Here is an 18,697-nt window from a genome sequence, read left to right on the forward strand (position 1 = left end):
CTGGTTAGGGTTCAATTACAGACAGAAAGGCACAAAACTCTCAATACATCAAAATATGTGATTGTTCTGTTTAGGCTTATATCCTAGCCTTCTGATTACAATATGGCTGTATGCTCGTTACTATTTTACTTTTGTCTGTTTTCAAATAAATAAATAAACAAAAAGCATTTAATCTTTTACTTATCCATTTAATGCAGTGTCTAGCATGCCCTGACGGGACCCGTTTCGCCCACATGGGCTTTTTCAAGGGTTCAAAGAGGAGCTCTTTTCTTGGCGTTCTCTCGGTTTTAGGGCTCAGAAGTTGCTCAGAAGTGTTTCTGTTCTGCTCCGTGGTCTTATTATTTGGGAGGTATTTTTCTAAGTGTTTGATTGGAGGCTCGGTGCCCAGAGGTCCCTGCTTGTTGGGGCCTCTGCCAGGTAGAAGACACAGACCTGCATTGCTGAAGTCTGCTGCTAGCAGGATCAGCCAGCCTGCTTTTGTATTTTTGAAGCTCAGGGGCCATCCCCTGCATAGCTGCTTGCATCCCTGATTTATTCAGGAGCTTGAATGCCTCCTACCTCCCCCTGTGGTGACTGGTACTTCATTTTTGTTCCTGTCCCCTGTGGAGACTGCCATTTTACTCTTTTCCTTCCTATCCTATCTCCTGGTGATTGCCCGCCGTGTATCTTTTAATGTTCTGATCTTTGCCGGCTACAAACAGCGTGACTGATTACACTGCTCATGCAGCCCCACAACTCTTCCTGCTGAGGCAACTTCTGTTTCCGCATGGGTGGAGTATGTCAGCAGGAAGAGCCGTGGGATTGACGCCAGCAATATTTGTCACACTGGTGGCGAAGATTAAAACCTTCATCATTATCTCTTACTATACCTTCTGCAGATGCCTTACACTTTACTAATAAAATATCCTCTCTTAGAGCTTCTTTTCTATGATCCACTACCATATCAGAACCATTGCTTAACATTATTCAGGTCTCATTGTCCCTGCTTTCTCCAACAGCCCTCCTCTACTCCAAATGGGCTAACTTTCAACTCCTGTCCTTGATGCAATTGTCCAAAGCACATGCTAAGATGAAACCCACATCCTGTGCATTTGATCCTGTGTCCTCACCTTGGTTAAAGCTGCCTGTTCATGGGCTACTTCCACTGGCCCTAAGTTTCATCTCTAACAGTCGGTTTGAAGGATATATACCCCTTCATGAACCCTTTGATCATTAGATGCAGACTGTCTGGTCCGCCCCCCTCCCTCAGAAGCATACTACGAAGCCACCAGACACTCAGCATTTTTCTTAATTGGCCCAAAACTTTGAAATTCCCTACCTCAGTCTATCAGAAGCCTTCCCACACTGCCTACTTTCAAGAAAGCCTGAAAACATATTTCTTTCAACAAGTTTACAGCTGATCTTTTGGGTTGGCTAAGTGGGCCTTTGCAGCAGGAGCACAATCTTGCAATTTTGCACTTGTTTGTATGAGCCTTGCATTTATTAGTATGAGTGTTGTGAATGTGCTGTCCTTTTAATTATGGCGTTCTTTTCAGTCTATTTTATCTAGATTGTAAACCACATTGACCTCTGGAATTGCAGTATAGAAAGTAACAAATAAATAAATAACATTAAAAAGTATGCAGTGGGCAGACTCCAGGGGATGAGAAGGGAGGAAGAGTGAAATGGGGGATGGGAAGTGCTAGTCATTGTGAGGGGAAGGGGGAGGCACAGAAAGTGTTCTAACTCAACTATAAGCTGAGATTTTGGGACTCAAAAATGAGAGTCTCAGCTTATAGGTATGTTTAAATGATTTTTATTGAGCCAAAAACAGAAGACAAAACAGGTATAAAATAAGTACCTGTATATATATGTGAACTGCTTTGAATGTGTAGCCACAAAAAGGCTGTATACAAGTCCTATCCTCTCTCCCTTTTGTGGTCGAGTATGTACGGTAACTATGGACTTCTGCAGGAACTTGTTTTAAATCTTGCAATTTAGGGCTCCTTTTACGAAGCCGCGGTTGGTTTTAGTGCATGCAGCTTTTTAGCGTACGCTAAACCCGCGCTACGTGGCTAGAACTAACGCCAGCGCAATGCTGGCATTAGCATCTAGCGCGGCCGGCAGTTTAGCGCGCGCTATTGTGCGTGTTGAACCGCTATCACGGCTTCGTAAAAGGAGCCCTTAGTCTCCCTGACTGCTTTCAGTAACAAATTGCAATGCTTAATTATGTGCAGGATGAGAAAAACTTTCTACGACTTATTAGTTTCATGTAGTGCCCTCCTCATTTTAGCGTCTGAAAGATTAAACAACTAACTGTAGTACAGTTCTATCCCATATTTCTCACAAAATTGAGTCTGTGTTGAAATTGATGAACTGTTGGATGCAGGATTTCAAACTCAAGTTTAACCCTGATAAGATGAAGTTTTTTGTCGTGTCGCCACTTAAGATCATTCACGAGCCATCGATTAGTATAAATTCTACATTCTATACAATTTAACCAACAATTAAAATATTGGGAATCATTTTGGATCAGCATCGGACCATGAAAAAACAGATAGATGCTGTGATACATAAGGGTTATTATATGTTATGGAAATTGCATACCATTAGACTCTATTTTGAGTTTTCTGCTTTTAAACTTTTGGTACAATCTTTATTACTGAGTCTTTTGGATTATTGAAATATTGTATACTTAACAATTCCCAAGAAAGACATGGTCAGACTTGTTCTGATTCAGAATAAAGCGGTTAGAGTGATCTATGGTCTTAAAAAGTATGACCATGGAACTCCATTTTGTTGTGAGTTGCAGTGGCTTCCAATGGAGGCTTGTGTTTTGTTTAAGCTGGGTTGTTTTTGCTATAAGGTTATGTATGGTACCGCTCTGTCTTACATGGCTAATAGATTTTCTTTAGCATCGTATAAATACAGTAGATTTCATGCCCTGTTTACCTTTCCATCTGTGTAGGGTTGTAAAAGTAAGAGATTTGTTGACCATACTTTAGCATTCCAGACGGCTTCCCATGAAAGAGAATTTCAATTGCTATTACTTGGAGCTTGTTCTTATAAACATTTTAGAACCTAATTGAAAACTCATCTTTTTTCAAAATACTTGGTCAAATAATTTTTCTGTCATTATCAAATTGTCTTTAGTTTAATCTTTTGTAAACCGCGTAGAACTTATGGTTACGCGGTCAAGAAGTACAATGTTATGTTATGTTCTCTACTAAGTCTTCCACCCTGCTGATGATTTCTGCCGCCTTTCCCCATTTTAATTGAGTGAATTGTAAACCGCTCAGACAGCTCTGATGGGCAGTATATCAAATAGTAAACTTGAAGCTTATAAACCTCTTATCTTATTCTTTCTCATTCAGCTTAACCAGAAATCACATGTACACTGCCAAAATATTACTTTGTTCTCACAACATATGCTTACCGGTCTGATCACAAGCCAGATGACTGCTCCATATTAGCCTGGAGCTTAGAGCAATATTTGCTCTTTCCAAATGTTCATCCGTCATCATCAAGCTCGCTCAATATTAGGACAAAAAGATATTTATGTTTTGGTCAACTATCAGTGAAGAACAGATTTTCTTACTTAAACCAGGAAGCAGAAAGAATTTATGAATTTGATTTCCACTGATATACAGATTTAAGCTACTTATGGTGGTCTGGATAAGATAACTGTTAGCCTCGGCAGAGTTTTTAACCCTACAAGTGGTCTCTGGACCATTATTCCCTGGTTGCAGATATTTAAGCCTGGGGATCTCTTGGCCAGCGGCAGAAATGCAAAACTGTTCTTTTGTTCATTGCACTCATCCAAGTACTGGCTGGTGAGGGATGCACTGGCCATAAATTGGACATGGCCTCTCTTCTATGCTTATCCTCCTATCTAATCTAATCTAATCTAAACCTTAAGTTTATATACCGCATCATCTCCATGAGAATGGAGCTCGACACGGTTTACAAGAACTTAAAATAGTGGGTAGAGAAGAAGAAAAAGGATTACATGAACTTATGTGTAGAAGGGGGGAGAGAAAGGGGGGAAAGATAGAGCTACAGTTTGCTGAAAAGCCAGGTTTTCAGTTGTTTGCGGAATAACTGAAGGGAGCTCAGGTTCCGCAGCGGGGTGGTGAGGTCATTCCAAAGACCTGTGATTTTGAAGAGAAGGGATTTTCCCAGTTTGCCTGAATAGTGGATGCCGCGTGGAGAGGGGAAGGCTAATTTAAGCCTTTGGGCAGTTCTGGAGGAGTCGGGACTGGAGGAGTTGAAAGACAGTGGGATAAGAGGAGGCAGGATTCCGTGAATGATCTTGAAAGCCAGGCAGGAACATTTGAAATGGATTCTGGAGATTATTGGGAGCCAATGAAGTTTGGCAAGGAGTGGGGAGGCATGGTCAGACTTGCGTTTTGAGAAGATCAGTTTGGCTGCAGTATTCTTGATTAGCTGGAGTCTTAGAATACTTTTTTTGATAGATTTAAGTAGATGGCGTTGCAGTAATCTAGTTTGGAGAGGATGATGGATTGGACAAGGATGGCAAAGTGTTGTTGGCTGAAGTAGGATCTAGCTTTCCTTTCATAGTGAAGACCCTGCTCAGGTTTCTTGAGACCTCTCACAGTGATTCTTTGTCAAAACTGGTTCCATCTCACCAAAAGATTTGTAGTTGTTCAGTGTATCTTTCAATATATTTTCTTTTCAATAACCCAGGATATGGGCACTCTTCGATTTCCAGATTTTGGATCACTAGCCCTGACAGCATTGAAACTGAGCAGCATTTAGTGTCTTCTTTAGAGCTTCTAACACAATACACTGTCTTAGTTGCAATATGACAATCCTTTCCCAGGCATCTCCACCTAGTATTTCATTAATTGTTTTAACCCCATTCTGTGTTCTCTGAATACTGCATTTACTTTTAATGTATGCAGTGATCTTAAGCGTCCTGGACTACATCAACATTTTTGTATATCTGGCTCCCAAGTAAAGTTTTGAGCTAATTGCATGTGCACTGTAGTTCAGAACACTTTTGCAAGGTGCTTAACCAGCATAAGTAGATGGACTCTCAATTACCTTAAAAAGTGAATCAGTTCCATGTAGCTATACTTCATCCTGACATAACGGAGTATTCTGTAGCCAACTGAACTTTGGAAAAAGTCAGTGGCACTGCATCTACTATGACTATCTTGAAATCTGCTTTGCTGGACACACTAATGCAAGGCAGTAACTTGGTTCTTGCATCATATCTTCATTTCATTCTACTGCTTGAACCAGTCCACATTCAGACACACTGTATTTGGTTGAGCTGTGCTAGCCAACCTGTCTTTTTAACACTGGTGATTTTTGCATCTTTGATTCTTCTGCTTTGGACAATAGATAAACTATAGCTGGACTGAACAGCCCTGAGCTTGTATAGCTGATTCAGTCCTGCTCATTGATGGCAAAAGCATTGCTTTCTCACTTAGTCATGTGAAAAAATTAGGACACCCCATGAAATATTCAGTTCTTTCTTAAGAAATGTTCACATATCAATGCCAAATCTTTTTTTATTTATCTCTGGAAAAGAAAGTAATTTAATTGCAGGTAAACAACAAAAATTATCCAAGGACAAGCAGGCAGCATATTCTCTACATGTGGGGTGACGTCATCCACGGATCCCCACCGCGGACAGCTTGTCAAGCAAACTTGATTGAAGATCTTAAAGTTTGCTAGTGCTGCACTCAGCCACTCCAGGACTCTCCATTTCTTAATTTTCAGCCACTCCTTGATGGATTTACTGGTAATGTATTGGATCATTGTCATGTTACAGGGTCCAGTTCCGCTTCAGCTTTAATTTTCTTACAGATGGTCTCACATGTTTCTCAAGCACCCTCTGATACACAGTAGAATTCATGGTGGATTCTATGATGAGCTGGCCAGGTCCTGCTGCTTCAAAGCATCCCCAAACCATGACACTTCCACCTCCATGTTTCACAGTTGGCATGAGGTTCTTTTCCTGGAATGCTGTATTTGGTGTACATTAAACATGTCCTCTTTTCTGGTATCCAAATAATTCAATTTTAGACTCATCTGTCCATAGAACACTATTACATAAGTCCTGGTGTTTGTCTACATTGTCTCTGGCATACTTCAGTCTGGCCTTGATGTTTCTCTTAGCAAAGGTTTCCTCCTTGCACACCTCCCATGCAAGTTATATTTGTTCAGTCTTTTTCTGATTGTAGAGGCATGCACTGTCACATCAATAGTAGCAAGAGCCTGTTGTAGGTTCTGTGATGACATTTTAAGGTTTTTGAAGACTTCTTTTAGCATCTTGCGGTCTGCTCTTGGGGTCAAATTGCTTGGACGGCCAGATCTGGCATGTTGACAGTTGTTTGGAAAGTCCTCCACTTGTACACAGTTTTCCAGACCATGGAATGGCTAATGTCAAATTCTTTCAAGAACTTTTAAAATCCCTTACCAGACTTATAAACTGCTACAATCTTCTTTCTGAAGTCCTCAGACAGATCTTTTGATCTTACCATGGTGTTCACTCTCACCGCAGCAGTCATGAGCACACCAAACTAAATGTCTGAGATTAAGTAGGGCAAACCTCCTTCAAAATGCTGAGTAATGATGTTCTAATCATATACACTTGTGTGTGATTTGAGCCACTTTAAGTGGGAGGGTCCTAATTTATTCCTCAGAATATATAATTTTGAGGATATCTTTTGTTTCATGAGTAAGTCAAGGACGTGTTTTGTTGTTTACCTGCAATTACATCACTTTCTTTTCTAGAGATAAATAAAAAAGATTTGACATCGATATGTGAATATTCTTAAGAAAGAACTGAATATTTTTTCACATGACTGTAAGTGTTTTTGTGTAGATAACAGTCTTGATTTGGCACACAATACCTCAAATCCCCCAGAGAACTGAGAGGATTGCTGCTTGCAGCTACAACCAGGCAAATTCAGAACACTTAGACTAGTTCTGAGCTGTGGGAGAGCTGTTCTGTTCTGGCGCTGTTGAATGATCTTCCCTGTTTGTATGTCTGATCAATCCTGCTGTCTAAGGAAAAAAATTATTATAGTCATTTATGTATGTAGGGGTGTCTATAACATATAGGAGTGTAGAAGTATGTTTAGTAGCTGTCCTGGAGCTTCGTGGTATACAAATTTCAAATGAGGGAAAATTGCAATAGTTGTTGGAAGTATGTGGAAGACCTTTTTTTTTATTTTGTGCTTTGTGAAATTTGAACAAATGCTAGAAGTTATGTTTTCACCTTACTGCTTGGTTTTGTATTTGTAGAGCCAGAATGAAGACTGGGGAGGTTTGTCTGAGGATATCTTATGATAAGAGCAATCTTAAGGCACTAGCCTTTTGACCTCCTTCTAAAGAATTGGTACAGTAATTACTAAATTTATCATTTTGGTGGCATGGTTGAAATGGGATGCTATGTGGTAATGGTTGCACGTTAAATGACTTGAAACCCTTGCTTGAAGGAAATGTGCAAGGTGTTGGGCATAACTGCCTACAATGTTGCATGATGGTACATGGTGCTCTAGCGCTTTTAACTTTTTTCCCCCTTTTCTTACTAACAGCATCAGTTTGGTAGCTGGTTGGATTAGTCCTTGTTCCTGGCAGTTTACTCTATTTGCCTGTTGGAAATCAGGATAATATGTTATATAAGGGAAAGCTTTAGCTTTGTTACAGTGTGTATATATGTGTGTGTGTATATATATATATGTGTGTGTATATATATATATATATATATATATATATATAATATACACACACACACTCTTTTGGGGGGAAGGAATGGGAATTACACTTAAAAGAAATATGATTGCTGAAATGTAAAAGCTGTTGTATTGGAATTACCCCATAATTTATTTGGATTTGAATGCCACATGTTTTGGCAAGGTCATATATGATAAAAGTTATGGCATTACTACAAACTAAGAAGAGAAGGAGGAAAACAATTGTTTCAAAATCTGTCCATATTCACTATCAGGTTAGCTATTTTTAGTTTGTATTTATTTCCCACTTATGTCCAGAAACTCAATGAAGTACATTATAAAAACAACGATCATATAGTTATAATATAGTACAGATTTTAAAAAGACAAGTCTTTCAACATCTCAGCCATGCTCATGGAACAAATTCAAACAACAAAAGGAAAATCCAATGAAGACTGCAGTACAGGAACAACAAGCAAAAAAAAAAAGCAGTTTTTTTCTTGTTTTTTTGCTCATGGAACAAATTCTACATTTATGTACGGTAAATCTTCTGCTTCCATGGATCATTACTTCTGCATCCTTCTCACCTATACCATGCCAAACAATTTATCATATCCCGCAAATTTCTACAAGGAATATAGTGCATCTTACAATAAGATTATTTCAGGGATTCAGCCCAATTATGGTAAGGATTTAGATTTAGATTTACAATTGGATGGTGATCAGAAGAATGACAGAAATTATATCTTTAAAACACTTTTCTGAAGTGGCTGTTTGATGAGGTCTGTTGCAAGTATAGTGGTAGACTTCCAGGTTTTGGGGCCCTGAAATTCAAAGATGGTCTCAAATTTTTTTCCCTATGGACTTGTCGGGGTGCAGGATAGGACTGCTAGAAGCACTGTGGTGTTCTAAAGTTGATGAACGAACGAGTAACTTTGGTATCAGATATTGGTCCCTAAGAATTCTCCATATATGGCCTTATGGGACCATACAAGCATTCTTAAATTGAATTATTTTCTTCATTGGTAGCTAGTGTAGTTTATTTAGTTAATTTTCTATGCCATTCTCCCCAACGAGCTCAGAACGGGTTACAGGTTAAACATACATAATATACAATGTCATGTTTAGAAATATAGAAAGATGACGGCAGAAAAGGGCTATAGCCCATCAAGTCTGCCCACCCTATTGACCCACCCCTTTGGTCTATGCCCCAATAACCCAAATTCCTTAACCTAACCTTCGTAGGGATCCGACATAGGCATCCCATTTGTTCTTAAAGTCTGTTACGCTGCTTGCCTCGATCACCTGCACTGGAAGTTTGTTCCAATGATCCACCACTCTCTCCGTGAAAAAATACTTCCTGGAGTCGCCATGAAATTTACCGCCCCTGAGTTTGAGCGGATGTCCCCTTGTGGCCGAGGGTCCTCTGAGAAAGAAAATATTGTCTTCTACCTCGACCCGTCCTGTGATGTACTTAAATGTCTCAATCATGTCTCCCCTCTCCCTACGCTCCTCGAGAGTGTAGAGCTGCAATTTGTTCAGCCTCTCTTCGTACGAGATACCCTTGAGGCCTGTAATCAAATTGTATGTTCTAGTATGCCATATACAAAGGGTCAAGTTCCAATACATATTCCTTTTTTTCTTAAACATATGGAAGTAGTCAAGGAAAAGAGGTATATTGTTTTCCTAAAGTTCAGGAACCCTTCGAGGGATCTGATTTGTGGGGGTAGTTGGTTCCAGTAGTTTGGTAAGAAATGGGAGTAGGATCGTTGTCTGACGTTCTGTAATTGAAGAGCACGGCCTGGGGATGTTTGGAGGTGTGTTTCTTCTTGGGAGCGGAGTTGTCTGCTTGGTACATATGGAGTAAGTTTGGTTGACATTTAGCCTGGTGCCATGTTGTGCAGAGATTTGTACGCTAGTATCAAGCCCTTAGAGATGCGGCATTTGGCTATGGGTAGCCAGTGGACTGATAGGGCCTGGTATAAAGGGTCATGGGTGTGAAGGTTCTTTAGATAGATTTTGATAGATGCATTTTGATAGATGGTGTGTATTTTTTGTTATGAGACCTTGAACTGTTTATTGCAGTAGTCCATGCAAGAGAGGACTAAGGCATAGAGAAGTTGTGTGGTCAGATTCCAAGAAGCTGTTCCTTGTTTTTTTGAATTGTCACAGGTAGTAGAATGAGATAAGCTGGAGTCGAAGTATTCTAGGGCTGCCTGCTTGGTTTTTTGCAGTTATTGTAGTTGATTCCCATAGAGAGGAATGGGTGTGGGTGCAGTGCTCTTTACGGATCAAAATGAGTTCCATTTTGGAGGCATTCAGTTTCAGTTTGTTAATGGACATCCAGTTTTTAATTTCTGAAAGGCAATTCATGAGTTTCATAAACTGGGAGTCGCAGATTTCACCCAGTGGTAGATACAGTTGGATGTCAGCGAAGGAGTGAATCTGGATTTTATGTTTGTGGGCTATGTCTAAGATGGGTCTAATGTAGAGATTAAATAATAGAGGGGATAGTAGAGCCCTTTGTGGAACACCATGTTTGATTGGTTTTGGTTTCGATAAGGCTGCATTGAGTAATACACTTTGGGATCTATTACTCAGGAAGGAAGTGAACCAGTGTAATGCTGTGTCTTGGATACCAATTTCAGAGAGTCATCTTATGAGGAGTGGATGGTCAATGGTGTCGAAGGCTGCATTGAGATCTAGCATCACCAGGAGGATATCATTACCTTTACCATGAGTTTCCAGCAGTTGTCGATGTCGAGAAGGATGGTTTCTGTGCTATGGAATTTCCTGAATCCAGATTGGAAGGTGGATAGGGATTTTTCTTTTCAATGAAGGAGTATATTTGATTGACTACTGGTTTTTCCAGGATCTTGGAGATAAATGGTAGGTTGGAGACTGGTCTAAAGTTGCTGGATATGTTAGGGAAGGGGTCTCAAAGTCCCTCCTTGAGGGCCGCAATCCAGTCGGGTTTTCAGGATTTCCCCAATGAATATGCATGAGATCTATGTGCATGCACTGCTTTCAATGCATATTCATTGGGGAAATCTTGAAAACCCGACTGGATTGCGGCCCTCAAGGAGGGACTTTGAGATCCCTATGTTAGGGTCAAGTGTGGGGTTTTTTTTAGGATTGGTCTGATTGCTGATTTCCAGTTTGTGGGCAATGAGACTGATTGCAGAGAGGTTTTCATGAGAGGAAGGATGGAGTTTATAAAGGCATCTTTTGCAGCCACTAGGAGGTGTGATGGACAGGGGTCTAGGATGGAGCCAGAAGGGTGAATGGAGTCTAGTACCTTGGTGAGGTCATCATGGTAGACAGTTTTGAAGTGAGTTAGGTTTCCAGTTGTAGGTGTAAGTATTTGTCTGGGTTGTGAGAAGGCTTTGGTAGCATGGTGGAGTCGAGATGAGACCGTATTTTGTCTACCTTTTCTGCGAAGTAATCTGAGAGTGTTTCACTGTCAAGTTCGGTGTTGAGGCTTTGGTTGTCTCCTTGTGAAGTTTTGAATATCCTTTTTTGTTTTAAAAAGGTTTGTTATTCTTTTTGGGGTCTTCAGTAATTGTTGGAGTAGTATATATTTTTAGCATCTTGGGTAGCTTGTTTGTATTCTTTATGTAGGCTCTTCCAGTTGGACTTGTCACTTTTAAGCCTGGATTTGTACCATTTACTTTCTGCTTTTTAGTCCTCTTTTTTGGTTCTTATGTTGTCCGTAATCCAGGGGGAGGAGAGTTTGTGAAAATAGTATTTGAACTTTGATTGGAGCTAAGCCTTCATAGAGGGCTTTTACCTCAGTCTATGGCTGCCTTGTCAATGGATTTAGAATTGGATTTTAGTGTACCAGTCTATGGCTGCTTTGTCAATGGGTTTAGAATTGGATTTTAGTGTACCTGCTAGGTTGTTGCGTATTATTTTTGGTTGGGTGTGTTTCCTGGTTAAAAATTGTTTCATTGCGTAGATGTGGTTGAAATTGATCAGATGGTGTTCAGTCCAGGGTACAGGTTTGATGGAGCAGTTGGGAGTTCCTGTGGTGAGTGATGTATCATTTTGAATAAAGATTAAGTCTAGGATGTGACCCACAGAGTGAATCGGTGAGAGGATTATTTGATGGAAGCCTAGGTCTGATAGTGATTCGATGACATCTGCTGGGGATCCGATCTCATTTGGGTAGTCTGTGACGTTAGTCCCCTAGTATGATAATCTGGTTGTAGGTGATGACCACTTTGCCAAGGATGGATAGTAAGTTATCTAAGATGGCTATTGGAGAGTGGTGTGCTCTGTATATTAGGGCAATGGTGAGATCTCTGATGTGACCTGCTGAGAAGATGAGGCATTCTAGTGTGTTTAGTATGATGGTGTCTATCAGTTTTGGTTGGAAATTGGATTTAATGACGGTGGCTACACTTTCTCTAGTGTTGGTATATGAGCTTGCATAGCATCATTGTCTTTGAGCCAGGTTTCTGTAATTAGGAAGATGTCTCAGTTATTGTCTGTGAGGAGATCATATAGAATGATATCTTTATTGTTCATAGATCTTTCATTTGCAAGGGCAATTTTGATGTTTTTTGGTGAGTGAGTGAGGGGGGTGGTAGGGAGAGGCCTTAGATGGTAGGGTCTGTATGCTAAAGGTTTGTTGTAGGGGAGGTGACTAAGGTCACTATATCTGCCCTGACCTGTAATGACTGGGGTAGAGGCATACATGTTGGTAAGGAGAGTTGTTGTCCAGCAATAGGAGAGTATAATTTGGGACATTGGTGTTAAAAGGTACTGTAGAGATCAAGGTTTGGGTTACAGAGCCTTTGGTTTGTATCTCCTTGATACGCTTTTAGATTTATACCAGTTATATTTGTTATAATATAGTCAGGTGCTCTTTTAATACCTGCTTCAAGTTAATTCAATAACGGTGTAAGCTCTATAATAAATTTTTAGTTATAAGATAACTTTGAAACAGAATACTTCAAGCAGTCCTTTCTAGGAATTACTATTGTGGTAAGATTAGATTTTATTACAGTGTAATTGGTGACTTATTCTAGACAAGCGGGTTATCTCCCCATAGCCACAAGCTATCTGCAGAAGGAATCGACTCCTGATTTTTTAAAATGTATCTCTCTTACTTCAATGTGAGCTTTATTGCCACCTGCAGTTTTTTTCCTTCTGCAAGTGAGCCGAAAGGAGTGTGTCTGATCTGCTCTCTCTTTATTTTATTTGGTGGGTTGTTTTTTTATTTTTTTTATTTTTTTATAAATTTAATAATTAACAATATCAGATGATACCAAGGAAAAAAAGGTTTCTAACACAAAGTTTAACAATAATTGTACAGCACAGAAAAATCCTTTTCAAGCCCACAATAATGGGGAGACATGCTACTTTACAACTAACAAAATTTAGGAAAACTAAGAAGTTGGTTTTTGAGTCAGATGAATCACACCATTTCCTACTAATTGGGACTCTAACATTCTACCATTTTCTCAGTAGTGAATCATTTAAGGCAAAAGAAAAACAAAAATAAACTCATTTCTGTTCTCAAGCTATTAGGAATTGTTGCAATTGAATAGGATCCCAGAATATATATTCAATGTCTTGTACTTTGACAAGAATTTACATGGAAATTTTAGGTAAAAAGATGCCTCAAGTGCTAAGACTCTTATTCTTAATTTCAAAAATTATTTCCTTCTTAGCTGCGTTGCTCTTGAGACATCAGGAAAAATTCTAACCAAATATCCACAAAATTTGGTTTTATTTGTTTTTGTTTTTTTAACTTATTCAATATTTTTGGTGCTCAGAGCTTTCACCTTGGTTTCAGCTCTGCCTGCAAAGAGAAGAAGCAGACTCCAGTCTGCAGCTGACAGGCCAATCCCTGGTGGTACCTGTTAGCCAGCCTGCCCAAGTATTTTTTGGAGCTCGGGGCCATCCCCAGATTTATTCCTCACCTACTGCTTGGCAGGGGTTTGAGAGCAGCTATTAGATACCCTTAGGAGGCTCAGCGGTGTCTTGCAGATTGCCAGCTGCATTTTTCGCGTCCCCCCTCCTGTAGTGTATCCATCGGTCCAAGGGGGTGGAGGTGCAGTCAGGCTCCATGTCTGGCTGGCAGCCGAAAGATCAACATTGGAGCATTCCCAGTTTGAAGCAGTGATTATTCTCATTTCCTTTTATAGTAAAAATCATGGAAGGATTGGTACACACCCAACTAATGGAATATCTCGACCAATTCTCTCTTCTGCACGATACTCAATCTGGTTTTAGGCCTCTATTTAGCACTGAGACAGTAATTGCGGCTATCCTGGACAATTTGCGTTACTTGTTCAGTAAGGGCCTCAAGGCCCTAATCATGCAATTTGACATTAGCTCTGCCTTTGACTTGGTGGACCATGAAAAACTGTTACAATGCCTAGACGCAATTGGAATCAGAGGAGAGGTACTGAACTGGTTTTGAGGTTTCCTTATATCACGCACCTAGCAAGTCTGTTTTAATCACGATCTCTCTGACACATGGAGCAATCCATCTGGTGTGCCACAGGGATCACCACTATCCCCTTTGCTCTTCAATGTTTACATGTCCTCATTGGGTGCACAGTTGTCCCAGCTGGGGATAAAACTATTTAGTTACGCTGACGACTTCACGATAATTATCCCATTCACTAACTCTGTCTCAGAAGTCACCCCCAAAGCAACAGAAGTACTAAATCGAATGGAACAATGGATGACTGAATTCAGACTAAAACTAAACTCAGAGAAAACAAAATTTTTCATAGCATTGCCACACCCACTTGACACTAAAGCATCAATGTGCATCAATAACCTTAGTTATCCCATTCAACCCACTATGAAGGTATTGGGAGTAACACTGGACCAGAGCCTGACAATGAAAGACCAGGTAGACTCCTTGATTAGAAAAATCTTTCTCACCCTCTGGAAGCTTCAGTCCATCAGAGCTTACTTCAATGTCTCATCATTTCGAATTCTGGTACAATCGATTATTGTAATATCGCCTACTTGGCACTCCCCCAGAAGAATATGCGGCAATTGCAACTGGTACAAAATGCAGCGGTTAGACTACTTTGTGGACTGAAGAAGTTTGATCACATAACACATTCCTATCGACTTCTACACTGGCTGCCGATGGAGGCACGTGTGAAATTCAAGTTTGGTTGTTTTTTCTTCAAGGTACTTTATGGCTTAGCCCCTAAATATGTAACAGACCTTTTCTCTTTCACAACCAACAGACATAGGCGAAGCTCACACCCGAACTTTGTTTCTCCACCAGTTAGAGGTTGTAAATTTAAAAATCATCACCAACATCTTTTCTCACATCAAGCAGCACTATGGGGTAAAGATCTAGAACAATTACTCGTGCCTACTACTTATAGGTAATTCAGGAAATGCCTAAAAACACATCTGTTCCTGAAATACTTAGGAAACCAACCTATACAATCTTAGTCCTCAACAAATGATCTCTAGAACTGTTAATCACTAAGTCTGTACTTTGTTTATTCCACTCAATCTGTAACATCTTTAATCATTGTAAACCGCATAGAACTTCACGGTTCTGCAGTATATAAATTGTTGTTATTATTTCCAGCTGCTGTAAGAGAGCTGAGGCAGGCAGCAGTACATGTTCAGCACAGGGCACAGTGAGTAAGGCTGTTACAGCCTGGGAAGTGAATTGTGGGGGGAGGTCTGAATTTCTGGGTTTTGGATGTTTCTGCATGAATCCCAGTGTCCCCCAACCTGAAAAATCCTGATTTTGCCATTTTTGCACTTCCCATGCATTTTTAATTAGCATTTGTAGGCGTGAATTTCTTAGCAGCAGCCATCTTGGACTTTTAGTGACTTTTTTCAAAAGTTTCCTGCACTACCAAAATAGCAAATTTTGCCGCAAAACTGGTTGGGATGGAGTCCTTGGGCTCTTCTATCCCAGACTAATGTAAAGTATGTTCAAATTAGGCACCTCAAGAGTGTCCTTACACCACCTGCCACATAGCCACCTTAACCTTTCCTCTCAGGCAGGTGACTACACAGGCAGCCAGCCTGTTGGGGCACGGCTTATCTGTTTTTGGGGCTTGGAATTCCAGATAATGCACTTTGCCGTGATGCGGACACCCTGCAGCTTAAGAAACGCAAGCTACAGTCATCAGAGGGTGATTCCTCACGCCAAGGCCCTGAGGACTTCTCAGACTTTCAGAAATTTTTGCTGAATGCCTCTCATGAGTGCGGTGCTTCCCTGTGCAGTCTTGCTGTGCCTCTGACTTGTCTCCTCGCGGCATTACTGAAAATGGCAGGAGTTTGGGCAGTGGGCGCAGCTTCCCACTGAGGAGAGCTCCGGTATTTGGGGGGGGTGGGGGTGGTAGAGCTGTTTCTCTTCCTCCACACCATGTGATGCTTGAGTGCAGTGGCTGGTCCAGGCCCTGCTTGCTCTCTTGAAGTGACATAGTCGAAAGATCAGTCTTGCTGCTGTGTTCTAGAGTAGTTGTAGTCTTTTGTAATCTAGTCTGGCTGCTGTGCTCTAGAGTAGTTATAGTCTTTTGTAATCTTTCTCCATGATGCTAGTGTATAGAAAGTCTCAATAATCTAAAGAAGCCTGCCTGAATAATTCTAAAGCTAATCTGATTTAATACTAATCTAATTGCTCTTACTTGTCTTAAGTTGGAAGAATTTTTTCACCAAGGAGTCTGTTTGGGTTTCAAAGATTAGGCAGGAATCTAGAAAGACTCCCAAATCTTTGGATGTTTTCTCAAACTTAAGATGTTCTCCTATAGTCAGGACCAGTTCTTTATGTGATAATGAATCGTAGTCACCAAACCAGAGGACTTTGGTCTTTTGTTTATTAAGCTTGAGGAAATTTTTGTACGCCCATGTACTGAAGTCTTCAATAACACAGGTCAACCAAAAAAAATTTGTTTCTTGGTGCCATGGATTTTTGACCTGTTCCTGGGGTTATTTGGGGTGCTGATTCAAAAAATTGCATTGGATAGACCACATCAGTTCTAGTTTCTTAGATATGATTATGGGATAGTAGATATGCCTTTGGGATAGTAGAGTCAAACATGAACATTGGGCAAAATAAAGATTGGCCTCTGAGGGAATATATGGTGGTTGGAGGACAATATGTAATCATTGAACCTTTGGTAGCACAAAATAGAATCATACTGCTACCACTACATTTAAAGCTAGGCCTGATTAAACCATTTGTAAAGGCTTTGAATAAAGACTGTTTGTGCATTGAATACATAGCACATATGTTACCTGGATTTACCATGGCAAAACTGAAGGCAGGAATTTTCGATGGTCCACAGACAACTTATAAATGACCCACATTTCATAACATCAATGAATGAAATCGAATCATGTTCCTGGTCTTCATTTGTTATTGTTATGAAAAACTTTCTTGGCAACAAGAAGGCAGATAACTACACACAATTAGTAGAAGATATGCTCTTTAATTTCAACAGGCTTGGCTGTAACATGAGTGTTAAAGTTCATTATCCGCACAGTCACTTAGATCGCTTTCCAGAGAACCTCGGTGGCTTAAGAGAAGAGCAAGGTGAAAGATTTCACCAAGACATAAAACAATGGAAGCCACCAAGGAAGATGGGATGCACACATGATGGCAGACTATTGTTGGAATCTTATTCAGGATTGTTCTGGCAGATCCCCCACTCGGAAGTCTTACAAAAGGAACTTCTTGTGTGTCGAATGACTGGAAAGTTTGTATCAAACTTATGCTTTTGATATGAAATAAGTAGATTTTCATGTTGTACACTTTTAATTTTTAATATGTTTCTTTCATGCTTCAAAGATATTGATTTAAACACTACATTAAAATATCCTGATTTTTTAATGGGCGAGCAGAGTGAAGAGTTGTATATGGCACATGTTCTGTATCTCAAAAACTAGAGCTGATAGGAGAAAACTGGTCATTTTTGGAATCAGGTCAAATATACTCAGAAACAGGTCTAACATTTGAGACACCAAAATGAGTATTGGCCAGTGTAATCTTTGTCAAATGTTGTAATGTATTGTCAAAAGAGTCTTTGGCTAGACAGAGGAAGAAAATATCTTCTGCGTAAGAGAATGTGTGAGTTTGGAGAATATCAAATTTCTTTTCCAAGGTGCTTAAGTATACATTAAACCTTGTGGTACACCACAGAATGTGTTCTGATATGGAGACTCCTCATTGCCTCTTCCCACTTCATAAGTTCTATTCTCTAAAAATTCTCTGAACCATTTTAGCACAGTGCTTTATATTCCTAATCCATTTAACTTCAGAAGTAAACCATTGGTGAAAAAAATGATTTTCCAAGGGACAGAATTATTATACTGTACACAAAGTTGATATTCCCAGTAAATCCGGATGTTTGAAAAAAATAGTAACAGAACTGTTAAAGAGAGCTGCTTTGTTTGGATTTAGCACATATCTATCTTCAGTAGTAGCTCAAGGTGATGTAGATTCAGGCACAGTGAGGCAGATTTTGTAATATAGTCTGTAAAATCCATCAGGTCACTGAGTGCTGGCAAATTGTCTGATTTCAAAAACGTGACCAAATAAGTTTCACGAAGATCCACCATAATCACATCCGTTCAGTCACTGGAAAAGCGATTGAACAGCTGAGCGGCAGAAGCCCCTCATGCGTCCTCTTCAATTTGCTCTGTTCCGGAGGTGGTCGCTCCAGAAGCACAGTTTGGATCTCCCTGTTTCTCTGCGAGGCTTGGCGCGCTACAGTCTTCGCTGGTGGCTCCAGACCTCTCATCTTGTTCAGGGGATGAGTCTGGATCAACCACAGTGGACGGTGCTTCTCAATGGATGCTAGTCTCCTCGATTGGGGAGCTCAGTGTCTCGGTCACTCAGCTCAAGGCACCTAGTCCACGGAGGAGGCGTCCTGGTTGATCAGTGTGTTGGAGACCAGAGCCGTCCATCTGGCGCTGTTAGCCTTCAGCTCCTTCTTGTTGAGCAACGTCAGTCCGAGTTCTGTCGGACAATGCTACGGCAGTGGCTTACGTCAATCGTC

The 18,697-nt window shown here is 40.4% G+C and overlaps 1 protein-coding gene across 5 annotated transcripts in view; it reads left to right on the forward strand.

Moving 5' to 3' along the window:
- The window catches only part of AP1S2 (adaptor related protein complex 1 subunit sigma 2), a 109,044-nt gene that overhangs the window by 36,103 nt on the left and 54,244 nt on the right, over positions 1-18,697 (forward strand). For 3 of the 5 annotated variants that reach the window (XR_004539865.1, XM_033948573.1, XM_033948572.1), the window contains exon 5: positions 7,261-7,354. The exons of the other annotated variants lie outside the window; for them this stretch is intronic. Coding sequence is in view for 2 of the 3 variants with exons in the window: in XM_033948573.1 (XP_033804464.1) it covers positions 7,261-7,305 (45 nt within the window). In the remaining variant the exon portion in view is untranslated. The remainder of the gene's footprint in view (positions 1-7,260; positions 7,355-18,697) is intronic. 5 annotated transcript variants of the gene reach the window in all.

This window comes from Geotrypetes seraphini, chromosome 6 (genome assembly GCF_902459505.1).
Source record: "Geotrypetes seraphini chromosome 6, aGeoSer1.1, whole genome shotgun sequence".
Lineage (NCBI taxonomy): Eukaryota > Metazoa > Chordata > Amphibia > Gymnophiona > Dermophiidae > Geotrypetes > Geotrypetes seraphini.